This window comes from Populus nigra, chromosome 16 (assembly GCF_951802175.1).
Source record: "Populus nigra chromosome 16, ddPopNigr1.1, whole genome shotgun sequence".
In the NCBI taxonomy this organism is placed as follows: domain Eukaryota; kingdom Viridiplantae; phylum Streptophyta; class Magnoliopsida; order Malpighiales; family Salicaceae; genus Populus; species Populus nigra.
In genome coordinates this window covers 12171306-12187711 of record NC_084867.1, presented here as the reverse complement: position 1 = coordinate 12187711, position 16406 = coordinate 12171306, and the positions used below count along the sequence as shown (strand labels likewise).

Genomic DNA, 16406 nt, shown 5'->3' with positions numbered 1-16406 from the left:
TCTCAAAAAAAAGGCGGTAAAAAGAAGACCGGAAAAACGTTGTCAAACTTCTGATGAATGACAAAAGCTTATAGTCATCTAAGTAAATAATATAGAAACAGCAGAATACAGAGATTTTGTCAAAAGCTAACGTGGAGTGTTCAAGCTGTATGGACAACTAGAAACTAGAGTTCATGCGCATGTGAGAAAACAGGAAGCTTCTAATCAGCTTTCCTAATCGGCAACATGTAATTAAATGGTGTTAATAGTCAAATGTAAAGATAACATAATTAGTTTTAACTGTTCAGTTCATTTCATCTCAATGTGATTATTATGAAGTATGTTCCAAAAGAGCAGTAATTATGTTATCTAAACGTCATTACTAGCCTGATATAATTAATATTTTTTTCATGTTCAGACCAGTCTTCTGTCTAAAATGCCACAGAGTCTCTGCAAGTATATTTATATAACAGGTTACGGCTCACTTTGGGACAGAAGTTAACAGATCCAATACTCAGAGAGAGGAAGAAGAAGACAAGAATTCCCTCTCTGTCTTTGCATTCTTTCTTTACAGCAATCTGCTAGAATTCAGCTTTAAACAACATTTGGGGTTTCCCCTTCTTTTCTTGCTTCTTTTAAACTGTCACGCATAAACAGAGCTTGAAACATTTTATCATTTTAAAATCTCTCAGATGCAAGATACGGGTAGAGAAGATCATCACTCTGACACAGAGCTATCGGGGAGCGAAAGGGTAGCTTACAGTGGTCCATTGAGCGGACCTCTTAATAAAAGACCTGGAAAAAAGAGTGCGAGGTTTAATGTACCAGAAACAACCACATCCAAGGATGAACAATACGTGGAGATCACTCTTGATGTCCGAAATGATTTTGTGGCTGTACACAGCGTTAAACCTTCTCATGGCGTCAAAGAAGATCCTGAGATGACATTACTTGCTAAAGGTCCAGATAAAAGATCTGCTTCCAATGTTGTGAGAACTGCTTCAGCAAGAATTAGACAGGTTTCTCATGAAATAAAACGGTTGGCTTCGTTCTCAAAGAGGCCTCCTCCTGGTCGCCTTGACAGGTCTAAATCTGCAGCTGCTCATGCTTTAAAAGGACTAAAGTTTATCAGCAAGACTGATGGTGGTGCAGGATGGGCTGCTGTGGAAAAGCGTTTCGATGAAATTACTGCTTCTACTGAGGGCTTGCTTCCTCGTGCGCGATTCTGTGAATGTATAGGTAATTCAATGCAAATTTCCTTCCTTCTAACTTGTAGATATGTGAATTGTTTGGTTTGGACTGAATGTTATTTGCTTTAGTTAGTTTGAGTTTTGAAGGGCCTGTGTAAATTCGTGTAATGGCAGGAATGAAGGAGTCAAAGGAGTTTGCAGGAGAGCTGTTCAGTTCACTTGCAAGGAAGCGGAATATACAATGTGATTCGATCAACAAAGCTGAGCTGAGGGAATTCTGGGAACAGATTTCCAACCAAAGTTTCGACTCCAGGCTCCAAACTTTCTTTGACATGTAAATGAATCTCTCTCTCTCACTCAAAGATTATGTCTTTCATTTTAATGAAAAAGTCCTCCACCTTATATTGATTTCAAGCTGAAACTTATACCAAGTGATGTTAAATGCAGGGTGGATAAAGATGCTGATGGCAGAATCACAGAAGAGGAAGTCAGAGAGGTGCTACCGTCTTTTGAATGCCTTACTGAACATTTCTTCTTAGTTTTACCCTTTTTTTCTTGAATGAAACACTTGACTTGAATCAAAGCATGCCTTGTGTCAGAAAAGGATTTGGCCTCGGATAATTTGACAATTTTTATATGCAGATCATTACCCTTAGCGCTTCTGCAAATAAACTGTCAAATATCCAGAAACAAGCTGAGGAATATGCAGCATTAATCATGGAAGAGTTAGATCCAGAAAATCATGGATACATCATGGTAATAAACCGCAAGTTTAAATCATTATTAACGTCTTGATGGTCTACTTGTTTGGATATTTTTTTTATGCAGATTGCTGATACTCTTATTAATGATGCATGGTTATTTAAAAAAAACAAAAAACAGATAGAGAACCTGGAAATGCTTCTATTGCAAGGACCAAGCCAGTCGGCAGGAGGAGAAAGCCGAAACCTGAGCCGTATGCTAAGCCAGAAGCTTAAGCCTACATTGGATAGCAACCCATTAAACAGATGGGGCAGAGGCACCAGGTATTTCTTATTAGACAACTGGCAGAGAGTTTGGGTAATGGCTCTATGGATTGCTGTTATGGCTGGCCTATTTGCATACAAGTATGTGCAGTATCGACACAGAGCGGCGTATGTGGTGATGGGCCATTGTGTATGCATGGCCAAGGGTGCAGCTGAGACACTCAAACTGAATATGGCTCTAATTCTACTACCTGTCTGCCGAAACACTCTCACCTGGCTCAGGAACAAAACCAAATTAGGTGTCGCGGTTCCTTTTGACGACAACCTCAATTTCCACAAGGTTCTATCTAGCATCTACGTACCCTCTAGTATCTACGCTTAATGTCTTCTAAACTGGAAGCACAGAAACTAATGGTGGTGTCCTTGTTCAGGTTATAGCAGTTGGAGTTGCAATTGGAGTTGGTATCCATGGGATTTCTCATCTAGCGTGTGACTTCCCTCGCCTTCTTCGTGCAAGTGAAGAAAAGTGGGAGCTCATGCAGCAATTTTTCGGGGATCAACCTTCAAGTTACTGGCATTTTGTCAAGTCCAAGGAAGGAGTAACTGGGATCCTCATGGTAGTGTTGATGGCTATAGCCTTCACACTAGCCACCCCTTGGTTCAGACGTAATAAACTCAATTTGCCGACATGGCTCAAGAAGCTCACCGGTTTCAATGCATTTTGGTATTCTCACCATCTCTTCGTCATCGTCTACACCCTGCTCATCGTGCACGGTTATTACCTCTACCTGACTCATGAATGGTACAAGAAGACGGTAAGTGCCTCTCAGTTATCATATATTCTTTTATTTCACTGCATTGATTGAAATCTCAGTCCATCCTTGAACCTCCAACTCCATTGGCAGACCTGGATGTACTTGACAGTTCCTGTTATGCTTTACGGGAGTGAAAGATTCATTAGGGCACTGAGATCAAGCATCAAGGCTGTTACCATACAAAAAGTAGCTATTCTTAACCATTTTTACATCAACTTAATTACTTTTCAGAAATGATTTTAGAAGTTGTGCTAATTTCTTCTGGTTGTTTTGAAGGTGGCAATTTATCCTGGAAATGTCTTGGCACTTCACATGTCAAAGCCTCAAGGATTTAGATACAAGAGTGGGCAATACATGTTTGTCAATTGTTCTGCTGTCTCTCCATTCGAATGGTAGTTAAACTTCAAAATATTCCTACCCCTTGTGCTATCCGTTTGTAAATACTTATGCTAAATCACATGTCAACAGGCACCCATTCTCTATTACTTCAGCCCCTGGAGATGACTACCTTAGTGTTCATATTAGAACTCTTGGTGATTGGACACTGCAGCTTCGAACAGTGTTCTCAGAGGTGTGTTTTCTTACAAGTGCATTTGTTATTCTTCTAGAAGAAAAAAAGAAGTCTTACTATATTATGTCCTGTTCATTTCCAAGATTGTATATGTGCAACAAAGTAAGTGTTTTTTTTTTCTCAGGCATGCCAACCACCTCCTAATGGGAAGAGTGGACTTCTAAGAGCTGACTGCTTCCAAGGACACAGCCCAGAGTGAGCATTAATTTTTATGATATTTTCTATTCACGTATAATTACTAGCTAAAAAAAATAAAAATCCCTTCTGATGAATGATAATATCATAACCATTTCAAAAAGAAAGGAAAGCATATAGAGGGTTTGTGGATCATGGTATGCATAAACGTGACAAGCATTACATGAGGTCAAACATCTCAGTCCAGAGCGAATCTCAAGTGGTTGGATACCACAACCTTATTGCCGATGTAACTACCCAAGGCAAGCAAGTGCTTTCTGCACTGTGTGTGTCTTAGCTATTTGCTGTTAAGGACTTTCCTCTCATACAAGTAATCTATCAAGGGCTACTAGATAAGATCTACCTTATTTTCATAAACATAAGAGCTATGGAGTACAGCCATGTGTATTAGTCCACTGTTATGAACAAATGAGAAGCACCAAACCAATCAGTGTTTGTTTCACTAGGAATATGAATTATAGAATGCTGTCTTTTTCAGAGTGGTATCTTTACATCATTTGTCGTTACCGCACTATAATAAAGGAAAGCGGGATTAGCAATATCATTGATAGGAAGAGAGAAAGTTTGCTAGGTTACTTGACAAACTTCAAGTTTAGAAAACATTTGTGCATGCGCTTAATTAGTCTAGTTAAATAATGCCAACTGTGTTTTAAAATATTTTGCACATCCAATAATCCAAGTTTTAGACATTATTAGACACGTAAAGGATAGAGATTAATTTGTCATCATGGACAGCCTGCCCCATCGTTGAAAACGACATGTAACAAACATGTAAACAATGCCCCCCACGAGATGTGGATGCGCATCAATGAGCTGCAAGTAGTCCTTTTTCACATGGATATTCCCTAGCAAAGAAAGATGTCTGCCTAGAAAAAAAGTGTTTCCTGTTTAGGTTGTGCATAATGATGTGATGATTTTTTATCCTATGAGCAGTTTCCCAAGAGTCTTGATTGACGGTCCATATGGAGCACCAGCACAAGACTACAAGAAATATGAGGTGTTATTGCTGGTTGGCCTAGGAATTGGAGCAACCCCAATGATCAGCATTGTCAAGGACATAGCGAGTAACATCAGGGCCATGGAGGAAGAAGAGAAAGCATTAGAAAATGGTACTGATGGGGCAGGCAATAGCCCGTTAACTAGAACTCCAAGCCCTAATGCACACAAAAGAAAAGAAAGCTTCAAGACAAGGAGAGCATACTTCTATTGGGTGACAAGAGAACAAGGTTCCTTTGACTGGTTTAAAGGGGTTATGAATGAAGTGGCTGAATTAGACCATAACCATGTCATAGAGCTTCACAACTACTGTACTAGTGTTTATGAAGAGGGTGATGCAAGGTCTGCTCTAATTGCCATGCTTCAATCCATTAATCATGCCAAGAATGGTGTGGACATTGTCTCTGGCACACGAGTCAAGTCTCACTTCGCCAAGCCTGATTGGCGTAATGTCTACAAGCGCACTGCGCTTAACCACCCTGATTCTCGGGTTGGTAAGTGAACTTCCCCTATCCTATAGTTTATTACGTGTTATATACATTAAAATCTGATACTGCAAGCTTCCATATTCTTTTGAACTGGTTCATTCCTTTTGCATAATTAAGCCCTTTGCTCTTAAAAAGAAACTCTTCTTTATGCTTAAAAAGATGTCTTTGTTTTCTATGTTTGTCACTTTCTCAAAAAGAAAATATATTGAAGTGAGTGCTACTGCTTTTGCAAAGGATGATGATAATTACATTGCTAGTGCTTTTGCAAAGGATGATGATAGTTACATTAAGGGTTTATCTCGTATTAAATCAACATTAGCATGATCCATTAAAGTTCCTTATGACCCTGCCTCTCTAGCAGAGTAAAAAGATATTTTACCGGGTCCATGTAAGAAAGTTGAAAGATACTGATACCAGAAAGGAAGGATTGGGTATATTACTATATTTGCTGAGGATAACAAATCAAATCTTTCGTACAGTGTTTATGCCATGCATTATTTATCACTTTTAGAAATGAAAGTTGAGATACCTGTAACTATTCACAATTGCAGGAGTGTTTTATTGTGGGGCACCAGCATTGACAAAAGAGCTGCGCCAGCTAGCCTTGGATTTCTCTCACAAGACCAGCACTAAGTTTGATTTTCACAAAGAAAACTTCTAAGTTTCAAAGGATAAAAAAGAGAAGAAACACACCAGACGAGTTCTTAAGCTCCACTCTTATCCCACTATCCATCACGTCCGAAGATTTGGCCCCCTGCAATTGGACCACGATGTTTGTCATAATGTATTATTTATTAAGTTTGCTCTAGAATTACCTATGGAATATTGATATGCTATAATGCAAGCAAAAGATAGTGCGTTGGTTGATTGAGGGCCACCCACCATATTAGTTTGTGTTTATATAAGAAAAACGTGAGCATGACCGAATGTATGCCATGCTCATTGCTAACCTATGTCTATATACGAGGGAAATAAATGTAAAGCTTTTTTTTTAATTTTTGGATAGAAGAGTGCACTTATTATAATAAGATCAATTAGTAATGTATATTGATACCAGTATTGAGCTTGGGAATATAAGCCCTTTCTGATTTAATAATTTCATTGAACGATTAGTTGGAATCATTCCTGCTATTCAACCAGAATTGAACTTTCCCATCAATTTCCTACATATTTAAATCATAATCAAATGCACATGTTCAATATCATACCTGTTACTATATACATCAGCAAAGATTTGTTAGTGACGCTCCTGGTCACCTCGCAAAACAGTCAAGGAATAATAATTAGTTCAAACATAATAGTTAGTACAAACAAACGTGAAGTGATGAAACTGATCTATACCAGCACCCAACAGAATACGTCCATGAATCCTGACAGCTTGGATCATGGAATAAAAGAGTACAACAAGCAATAAAAAACAGGCAGTGTGTTGTAAGATATTGCGAAATGGAGCCTGGGTGTAATTTAGAACATTGAGTCGGTCCTTGACTCCTTGTTTTTAGCCTTCATAACAACAGAATATCATGTGTGCGCTGTCTCATGCGTGGTCAACTATAGTAAGTTTATACTTTATAGATGAAGGGTGTCAGAATACCAACCTCATGAACCTCTTCACAAGAATTACCATGCTCCCCCACAGTAGAAACAGCCTTGTTTTCATTTATGTTTCCTTTTGAGCCTCTGGAAGTTGGGCTTCAGTAACTGGCTTGAAGTCGGGCTTTGGTTTATTGCATTGGTGGGCTGGAATGGGATCAGAGGCTTTTTTGTTGGCACAGGTGTTTGACTGCTTATGATAGTGGGAGAAACTGTCTTAGATTTTAACTGTCTCGGCAACTCCAGCCTCTCTAGTATCCTAGTAGTTCTTGCATCCAGCTGCCTGTTGCTGTCTGGTGAGGACAGAACGGACTGGTCCATCTTAGGTTTGGAAACACAAGCGGGAGAAAACGTCTTGGGAACTTCCTTGACAACCAGCTGCTCCCATTCCTCTGCAATAGAAGCAGTGGTTTTGTCATCTCTATTTGTCAGATCCAGCAGTGGCGTTTCATCCTCCAAGTCAATAGCATCTAGGACAATGACTTCTGAAGAATCTGGTTCGTTTGAGTTTAGTTCGGATGTTGTCTCATCCAGTTTAGGAGGAAGTGGCCTGGATTATCCATGTGATTGAGGCAAATATCAGGATCAACAAAGTTCAGATATTGATATGCTTACCATGACAATTGCTGAAAATCAATCCAAGTACAATCCCAAACTTAGTTTTAGGAATTACCAGAAAATGAGGTCATACCCGAGTATCCCAATTTCAAACCTGAAACATTTCCTAAGATCCTCTATAATAGCAGCAATGTAGCTCAATTTGGACATTATGGTAAGAAAGATGAAGCTAAAGCAACTGCTATGTGAGAAGCAACAAAATGAATGCTTAATGGATGACGATCAATAATCTCTAAACAAATCTTTCCATTTTTTGAGATCCAAATTTGTTCATGACCGAGATGTAAAATTTTAATATGCCATGGCTGAGTGGTCAAATGGCTTAGAGGACCATGATTAGAACTCCAAGTAACTTGGTCACAACCACTTATCCTGTGAAAGAAAACTAACACGAAAGTCCTGTCTAAACTTAGTAGTCGGAGAAGTTCACTAGAAATCAGATTTTTATTTTAGGAATAACCACCTCTTTGAAGAGCTGACAAATCCTTCTAAGTTCTGCACTAGGAGAACATCCGGGGGGGAAAAGGGAATTGTATTTCAGGAAACGCAGTGCAAACAGATAGCCAGCCCATTGGAAGCGGTTTAATCATTTTCTATCAACTAGAAAATAAATTAAAATGGAAAAACTAGTGAAATATGTGCCATTGTGATTATATAGAAGCAGGAGCAATCAGCATCAATGGATATGATAATTACCCAAATTGTAGGCTCTCTTTCACAAGCAAGTTGAGCTTTTGATGGAATCCTCTCTCGTGTATTACTGGATTGTAATCTCTTAGTTCCATCTGTGGGTAATTTGGAAAATAAAAGGAAAGAAGAAGAAAGGATAAAGGATAAAGGATAAAGGAAAGAGTATTAAAATCATAATAGAAGGCTAAAAATTGATTTCAACCACTAGATTTTGGTCAAGAAACCTCTCTCTTTTAAGTATGATGCGGTCTACGCCATGCTTATCAAAGTCAAGCCGTAGCCAACCAGCCTCCATTCCGAGGTGAAGTCACCACAGAAATCAATATTCTGGATCTATTTAATCTAAGTACATGCTTTAAGAACGGGACATTAACCTCAAGTACGTAGATGGCTTCAGATTTCCAAAACGTAATAAAAAGAAAGAAGCTCTAGGGAAGTAATTAAGGCAAATATTCAACCTTCAGTAGAGAGGCTTGAATGGAATTCTGAATCTCCTTATTTACAGGAGAATCAAGGAATCGATTGGCATCAGGCACAGACAAAACTTCCTCCGATCCTGCAAGCCGCTGCAAGGGGTACAGTTTACCAAAATCAAAATAAAGAACATAAGCAAAGGAAAATAAACTAAGAGGAAGACATCGAATCAAATATAAGAATATCATTTTTTTCGCTTCAGAAGAAAAGGATGGCCATTCTAAAGAGGGTCAGTGTTCACCCTGAGAAGCATTGGCCCATTGTCTGAAGGCTGAAGAAGATAATAGCAGTGGAAGGCTGCTTCTCTCATGGTTTCTACATTACAACATGAAGAGCATAACAGGCCCTGATCCATTGAATGCAGAACACTGCAAATCCCTTGAAAAACTGACAGATCATATCCCAATTCAGAATGGTGGTAGCAACATATCAAATCACTCTAAGACAAGATAAACTTAGAAATGAAACGAGTTTGAACTTTGATGAACCTATGTTCCATTTTTATATAAACATTTGAAAAATGAAATTCAAAGGGAGGCCTTCATCGCACTTTGAGCATTCAACTCTGGTCGGTCCATTTCATCTGAAGTTTCTATCTCATAACAAGCTGATGGAGTCACAAAATATGAAGATCCAATTATAAGACCTGTGATAAAAAAAAATCCAGACAGGGAGGTTAAGCATAAAGAGTTTTCTAATTATGGTACCTATTATAATGACTAGATTATCATGCAGAAGGTGTGGGAAGTGATTCAAAGAATTTGTGCAGGGAAAAGGTTTGAACAGTGATTTCCAATCATCTCTCGGGCCATCTCTCAACTTTTACATCTGCATAAGAAAATATACTGGCGACCTAAATTGCAGGAAAACCTAAGAGCACCGATAAAGTGATAATGGGAAAGGACCTGTTCATTAAAAGTAATTAGAAAAGGTAGAAGAAGAAATTCATAGTTGTATTGCACACTCTAAACAGAACGCAGCATTCTTAATCTAAGATTGTAGCTCACATGGATTTCACTGATTTTTACTTATATCCCAACTGGTGGTACTTCAGGAAGAGGGAAAAAATTCCATGACCATCAGAATGCTGGTTTTAAAATGATAAGCAGAAATTCAGAATCTCCTCGCATCCCACTAAGAACTCCCCAACTTCCAATATGGCAACACCATTAAATAAATAAGCTGCTTACAGGCTACAAAATGAAAATGGACAAGATGTATTTATAAAACTGTAGATAGAGTTTTTTGCATGACTACCTTCACTTAAGGAGCTCAGGTTAGCCCTCTCAATAATGTTGAAGTCTATGGGTGAAGAAACTTGCTTCAGCTTCATAGAGCTCTGAAAAGAGGGCATGAACAGAACTGTTTTGTCTCCAACTTGCACAGAATTTTCAATTACATCGGAAATTTCTAGATCACGCCCTGTGATTGGACAAGAAGCTCCGACATTTTTGTCTTTTATTCTGTTATCTAACACAGAGCCATGACACCTGCATGTCTATAAGCAGCACACCCAACAATAATTTCTTTTACATGAGAAACCTAATTCGAATAACAAAAGAAACATTTTATCATACAAAAAGAGCATGCAAAGTGAGATTCATAATTAAACACCTCGCAAGCACTGAATCCATCAATAATTTGACAAACAGATGTTGACAAGCTGCAGAATATCTGATTCAAAGAGCCTGTGAGGTTGCTTTTAAAGATAAAACGAGCTTGCAATGGTTCTTCCATGTCATCCTTTAACTCCTGTAGCCATCGTTTTACCAAGCTATGAAATACTCTACTATCTGCAAAATTATCTGAAGTTAATGCTAAATGCAAATACATTTGTGAAGATTTACACTTCAGCTCACTCCTATTTCTCAGCACTAATATTGAGAATTTTTATTATTCCGTGTCATCCTTTAACTCCTGTAGCCATCGTCTTACCAAGCTATGAAATACTCTACTATCTGCAAAATTATCTGAAGTTAATGCTATATACAAATACATATATGAAGATTACACTTCAGCTCACTCATATTTCTTAGCACATATACTGAGAACTAGTACACAAAATGAAAAATCAGGTTCATTGCAAGAAGTAAACATTTAGCCTTGGCATGCTTAGTACTCTAGGGCTACAGATCCAAATTCCTATCTGAATTCAATGACTACCTGTGGATGGATCCTCTTTTATATCATCTATTTTTTATCCACTTTAGCCATGGTCTTGCAAATATACAAAAGCAGTTCAATCACACTCTTTCCATCTCCCTCCAAATGATTCTACATAGAAACTCAGGGACTGGTGGCAGAAATTGCATGGTTTCTCGAATTTCTATGCTCTGATTCTCCATTTCCATAATCGAAGCCTCTGTATAGCAGATATCACTGTTTATCTGAACCATGATATTGAACTTTAACTCTTAACGCCTCCCCTTGTCAAAATTTTCACTTTGCATTCACATAATGCACAAAACACATTCCACATGGTCGATAACAATCCAACCATAGTCCTCCCGAATTTACATATTAATCAATTGCAGGAAAGGTTTTCATTTTATGCCATTGCTCATTGCTTGGAAATATAAACTTCTCAGAGGTATGCTAAAAACATAATCAAAACATCATGAACTAATAATCGTTGAAGCACATAACCTGCGAGATAAGTTCCGAATGAGAAATTATCAAGATCTGATATACTCCTCATGAAAGAATTAATATTCTCCTGAAAATTTCCAAGATGACTCGAACTTTGCTCAAACAACACAAACTCCACCGAAACACACTTATCCGCTGCATCCTATTAAAAACCAAGAAAAAAATTTACATATAATTTATCATTAAAAAATATTCTGAAGCCTGATCTGTCGACTAACCATGAGAGTCAATTTCAACTCAGTGTCGATATTATCAGGCACGCACGAGCTCAAAACAATCACTTTCCTCATAATATCTTTACCTCCCCATGAGTACAGTACTTCGTCGCTCAAAATACTTGAAAGCTTTACATCTAGTTCCACAAAAAACATTACTTATTTACTTAAATACCAAACATGCTTGCTAAAAATCAGTTAATCAGTTACTGACCGAATGAACGGAGACTTCCAGAATCGTTAATTTCAGGCAAAAAGGAATCGGTAGGCACATTATTAACGGCGAGATGGAAATCACGGAGATTGAAATTTCCTCTAGGACTATAACCGATCTTTAGCTGTTAAAAAAATATCAAATTAGTTTTTTGACAAACAGGTTCGGTTTTTAACAAAATCTTCGGATTTTCCTCAATTACCTCGTGAGAGAGAGAAGTGCGGTGTTTTAAGAGATAACACAAGCCGATTTTGTCGATGAGAGAGTGCGATTGGCGGCGTGAAGGAGACGATACGGCGTAGAAATTTGCGAGGTGCAGCAAGGACTGAACAGAATCGACGAGTTGCAGCAATCGAGTAATCAATTGATAAAAAAGAGAAAGCATGAGAGAAATAGTATTACTTGTTTTAGGTTTTTGAGCAATGGAGGCGAGAGGTTGCAGAGATCTAGCACGAAGCAAACCAGTACCATTTTCAATTTATTCTTCGAGTCTGTGGATTTGTTTTGATTTTTGTGTTTGGCGCGGAAGGAGAAGTATTTATATTCAAGAAAGAGAAGTTTTGGATTTGCCTCCTACTTTTTGGGATTGATAAAGTTGCCCCTGTAATTTCTTAGCTTTCGAAAAAGGACCCGTTGTTTTTTTAATTTTACTTTTAGAGTAAATAAGTTTTCATGTAGCTATATTTAATTCCAGTAATGCAATAAAGAAAAATTGCAAATTCAGGTTATATATTCAACGCGAACTGATTGTAGTTTTTTCTGCTATAATATTGTATAAAGGAGGGATACATCGCATTAATCTATATAGAATAAAGTTTATGTACTCTTTAAAATATGTGAGTTAACTCCTAATTATTTTTCCTACTTCTAATATATATGATAGTTTTAACTCATTAAGATTAAATCAAACTATTAATTAAGTCTGGAAGTGGTTTGTTTAGAATGATTTTTTTTCTTGATATATGGATTAGACCATAAAAAACAATAAAACTATAAAGTCTCGTGGAAAAAGAATTGTGGGTTTCTTTTATGTTCTTTTTTCTTCTAATCTTCTCAATTTAATTTCCAAACAAGATTTATTAGTATAATTGAGGAAAGCCTCTCCATAATTTGATTTTGAAGTTCCTGGTTTTGTCACGAGAAGTTACATGTAAAAATAGAATTGGCCCAACTTTCTCTCCAGTTCCTCTGCTCATTATGGAAATGCAAGAATCTATGACAAGACGGAGAGACAATGGCATAACTCGAGGAAAGTTTTGATGAAACTGTGATTCAATGACACAAACATTGTGAATTTAGTTAGATAATTACTAGCACTCAGGTTGAAAAACACACAGACTGTTGCTAATATTCTTCTTTTACGCACATTCATACCAGCACCGGAAGCCATTTGAGCAAATATATAGAACGTGTTTAACTATTGAGAAAACACACAGAAATAGATGTACACTTGGCTCGTATGTCAGAACTTATAATGTTCTGATTACTGACTGTAAAGATGCTAAAACCTAGTCAGGGTCGCATTTTGAATGCCATGTGCATTGACCTCCAAGGCAGCAACAGATTTTATTTTCCTTACTAGCTTATTTAACGTATCCTCATCAGACTCGAACATTGCATCAGCAATATTTACCATCCCTGGGTTTTGGCTATTGAGTACTGAGAAAACAACAGCGGAGTTAAAGCCATTATTGACACAGAAGTGGAGCAGACCTTGAGGAAACACAAAAACTTCTCCTGGCTGGAGAGTTTTTTGGAACAGTTTGTTTTGGGTGTCAATAAAACCAGCGATCACCACACCTGTGCTAACGAAGAACATCTCGGATGCTCTTGGGTGGGAATGAGGCATCATCAAACCATCAAATTCAAGGTCAGTCCTAGCAATTGAGAGGCCGAGAGTATTTAGACCTGGGAAATCCGCAGCAGTGTTGAAGGTCACCGAGGAATGGAGGTAGTTGTCTGTGTCACCTGGACGACTCAGTTTTGATGACTTGAAATCTGAAGCAACGATGCTGTTTGGGTTCTTGCAAGGGAAGCCATTGATGAAGACAGTTTGCTTGCCTGTAGTAGCCGTTGGACAAGTATCCTGAAGATTATCGGTATCAGCCAGGCAGATATTGATGCAAGTGGACAAGAAAATGCAGAAGAAAAGGGCGGAATTCATCTTGGTTTTATTCTTGTGGAGTTAATGAATGCTTTTCTTTGTTTTATATGCAATCTTTAGAGGTTGCAAAAGATACAAGTTATTCTGAGGCTTGGAGTTTACTACTGGATTTCAAATGGATTATCTTGTAAGAACTGCATTGCTTAAAATTAAAGATTTTCTAAACTCAGCTGGATGCCCTGAATTCTTAATATACAAACCAAGATGATTCCTCTGTAAAAAAGAAATTCCCCTATCACCCGAGGAAACTCACTTAATCCTCATCTCTTGATCTCACTGAAACCAAGCCAATGGAGATTGGCGGGAAAGATGCTGGAAATAGACTTCGCCGAATCCCTTTTCATTACATCCAACCGTCTGCTGCTACTGCTACCGCAGCCCTTGCGACTTGATTGGTCCCCTTCCACTTCCCCCATTGTCAACTCGCTTGCCCCGGCGTGAAGAACTCGATAATGCTTTTTAATGTCTCTGTCACTGACAATAAAAACTCCTTTATTTACCTATTTATTTGATTTTCCTGAATTGCAACCTTTCTTACCATAACAGGAAAGCAAGCGGCTCTACGGAATGTAACATTTAACCTTAGGATTTTGAAAGTAGCTTGAAGGAGCATATGATAGAGCAAATTGAGCTTAGATGGGCAATTTTCATTAGTTTTATTCCAAAAAGATGCGCTGTCAATTACCAGGTGCTACTTCATAGGGGTCGATCTTTTGGGTCGGAAAATTAAGCAGTATAACACGTAAAAAGATTTAGCATGAGCCTTAGCTATCACCCCTCCGTTCCTTTCCTATCTTATCTTCACAACACGGCCATGGAGCTCTCCCTCTCAAACTCACCAAACCACTAGCCGCCAGGGGTCATCTCCTTGTATGCACACTCTCTTTCCAAGCAAAGAATCTTTCCCGTCACCTAAAACACCATTAAACATTTACAGCAATAATAGATTGGATTTACTACCCTACACATGGAGCCAGAACTATAAGAAAATCTTTGGCTGACCAGAAGAATCAAACTAGCAAAATAATAATGTAAGAATATAGGATAGTGAGTGCATAAAAATTCGATAGGGATTACAGGCAATGATTTTCTTTCCCAGCCAAGAGTATAATAGTGGCAGGAAAGAAAATTCTTCAATAGGTTGTACAAATTCATTGAGACGGTTTCATAAAACTCAAAAGTAAAACAATTTAAGCCGAAACCCTAAAACATTGGAAATACACTACATTCCTTCAATGGTACCGTTTTCAGAATAATTGGTGTTCTTGTCAGAGTCTTGCAAACAAACTTTGGTTGTGCACTCATCGGGACTGGTAAGAATCTCCTTGTCCTTCTCAGAGTCCCGCAAACAAGCTTTGGTTGTGCACTCATCGGGACTGGTAAGAATCTCCGAGATGAACTTTATCAAGGAGCAAAGCCCACCCAAGAAATTATGATCAATAATGTCTTTGCCTTCTGTAACATGAGCAAAGTCAATAAGTTTAACTTCAGCATCTGACCTCTCTCCTTTTAACACTTTCTCCTTCTCATACACCAAGAGAACTGAACAAGAATTCAAATGGTACATGGTTTGATCCTCAAACCATGCCTTTAGCTCCAATAATTGAGCCAAAATCCCAGTAGAACCGCCATAAACACTTGCCGCAAAAGAACAATCAGGGTCTGAATTTGGATCAACCGGCAAATTGGAAGAAACAAACTTCTTCAGAACCACTCTAACATCAGCTGCACTGAGATTCTGAACAAGTTTCCTCTCAGGCTTCCAAAATCCAGATTCTTCATTTCCATAAATCTGCAGCCCAGAAATCCTAAAACCCAAAGACAAACTACTAGTTTCCCTATCTTTCTTAAAGCACCGCTGGATATAATCCTCAGAAGCTTCAGGATACCAAGTCCTAGAACCAATCTTGATATCCATAACCGATGGATGCGAACGACTTGAAACAACATCCTCCAATACAAGGTGCGGCCGCAGGCCAGACCCGTCAGACGCCTCTAAGAGCTGAGTCCCATGAAAAACAGGAAAGAGTCTTCGGATATGATCTGGGACCCTCGTATTCGACGAGAAGGAGGAGTAAAAAGCCACCTCTTTCGAGCCCCGGTCATCATCCTGGAGAGGCTTGTAGAAACGCCCCGAATCATCAATGAGGGGGCCAAGCTGCCCATTACGAGCTTGGTGGCCCGCAACCTGATGATCAGGGACCTTAAGCATTATATGGATACTTAATTCTGCAAAAAATCAAACAAACGCAAGGCTGTGAATCTCTCGTGTATTATCAAACACCTTATTGACAACAAATTTAAGTACAAGAAATCACGAAAAAACAAAAACAAAAACAAAAAACCTTAAAATTTAAGCAAGCACGAATTCTATAAAAACCTAAAAAATTTAAAGCTCTTGAAATAATTGAAAATTGAGAGAAGAATTGTTACCTTTAAGATTATCGTAGACGACTGATGAGTGGCTGAAATGCTCAGGCTGTTGAGCGGAGAATCACGCTGTCTAGTGTCTAGTGGTGGGTGGGTCCAGAGGAGAGCCACAAAGAACCTTTAACTGTAGCTGGATCCCGTTTGATTTTAATCATGCATC

The 16406-nt window shown here is 38.4% G+C and overlaps 4 protein-coding genes across 6 annotated transcripts; 1 reads left to right on the top strand and 3 right to left on the bottom strand.

The window, feature by feature from the left end:
• The first annotated feature begins 443 nt into the window (after positions 1–443).
• Positions 444–6194, top strand: LOC133676016 (respiratory burst oxidase homolog protein C-like). The gene is made up of 12 exons (XM_062097590.1): positions 444–1218; positions 1344–1503; positions 1617–1665; positions 1812–1925; positions 2052–2474; positions 2566–2949; positions 3040–3135; positions 3226–3341; positions 3418–3520; positions 3645–3715; positions 4649–5205; positions 5751–6194. The coding sequence occupies exons 1-12, from the start codon at positions 672–674 to the stop codon at positions 5858–5860; spliced, it is 2730 nt and encodes a 909-aa protein (XP_061953574.1). The 5' UTR covers positions 444–671; the 3' UTR covers positions 5861–6194.
• Positions 6195–6264: 70 nt separating this feature from the next.
• On the bottom strand, positions 6265–12146 carry LOC133676018 (uncharacterized). Of its 2 annotated transcripts, XR_009835540.1 has the most exons (13): positions 12055–12144; positions 11855–11977; positions 11653–11776; positions 11442–11575; positions 11221–11365; positions 10189–10367; positions 9832–10072; positions 9125–9220; positions 8816–8961; positions 8559–8666; positions 8107–8195; positions 6541–7342; positions 6265–6448 (listed from the first exon to the last, which is right to left on the bottom strand). XR_009835540.1 is itself a non-coding variant. In XM_062097591.1 (12 exons), the coding sequence occupies exons 1-12, from the start codon at positions 12121–12123 to the stop codon at positions 6856–6858; spliced, it is 1941 nt and encodes a 646-aa protein (XP_061953575.1). In that variant the 5' UTR covers positions 12124–12146; the 3' UTR covers positions 6265–6855. The 2 variants fall into 2 exon arrangements, 1 of the variants encoding a protein (XP_061953575.1); XM_062097591.1 differs by having other exon boundaries at positions 6265–7342; positions 12055–12146.
• An 828-nt stretch (positions 12147–12974) lies between these two features.
• Positions 12975–13816, bottom strand: LOC133676288 (germin-like protein subfamily 3 member 4). Its single transcript, XM_062097943.1, is given in 2 exon segments — positions 12975–13200; positions 13202–13816. Coding segments are annotated over 2 exon segments (651 nt in total). The 3' UTR covers positions 12975–13164.
• Positions 13817–14832: 1016 nt separating this feature from the next.
• LOC133675272 (inositol polyphosphate multikinase alpha-like) lies at positions 14833–16406 on the bottom strand. Of its 2 annotated transcripts, none has more exons than XM_062096598.1 (2): positions 16250–16406; positions 14833–16045 (listed from the first exon to the last, which is right to left on the bottom strand). In XM_062096598.1, the coding sequence occupies exon 2, from the start codon at positions 16026–16028 to the stop codon at positions 15039–15041; it is 990 nt and encodes a 329-aa protein (XP_061952582.1). In that variant the 5' UTR covers positions 16029–16045; positions 16250–16406; the 3' UTR covers positions 14833–15038. The 2 variants fall into 2 exon arrangements, with proteins under 2 accessions (XP_061952582.1, XP_061952583.1); XM_062096599.1 differs by lacking the exon at positions 16250–16406 and adding an exon at positions 16162–16224.

What these genes read in the sequence shown, in the direction of transcription:
- LOC133676016 (XM_062097590.1), top strand. Translation starts at nt 672, where the DNA reads ATGCAAGATACGGGTAGAGAAGATCATCACTCTGACACAGAGCTATCG. An exon ending in GCGATTCTGTGAATGTATAG is followed by an intron (nt 1,219 to 1,343) that starts GTAATTCAATGC and finishes GTGTAATGGCAG; the next exon opens with GAATGAAGGAGTCAAAGGAG. An exon ending in CAGAAGAGGAAGTCAGAGAG is followed by an intron (nt 1,666 to 1,811) that starts GTGCTACCGTCT and finishes TTTTATATGCAG; the next exon opens with ATCATTACCCTTAGCGCTTC.
- LOC133676018 (XM_062097591.1), bottom strand. Translation starts at nt 12,123, where the DNA reads ATGGTACTGGTTTGCTTCGTGCTAGATCTCTGCAACCTCTCGCCTCCA. An exon ending in TGGAAGTCTCCGTTCATTCG is followed by an intron (nt 11,576 to 11,652) that starts GTCAGTAACTGA and finishes TTGTGGAACTAG; the next exon opens with ATGTAAAGCTTTCAAGTATT. An exon ending in AGTTGAAATTGACTCTCATG is followed by an intron (nt 11,366 to 11,441) that starts GTTAGTCGACAG and finishes GGTTTTTAATAG; the next exon opens with GATGCAGCGGATAAGTGTGT.
- LOC133675272 (XM_062096598.1), bottom strand. Translation starts at nt 16,028, where the DNA reads ATGCTTAAGGTCCCTGATCATCAGGTTGCGGGCCACCAAGCTCGTAAT.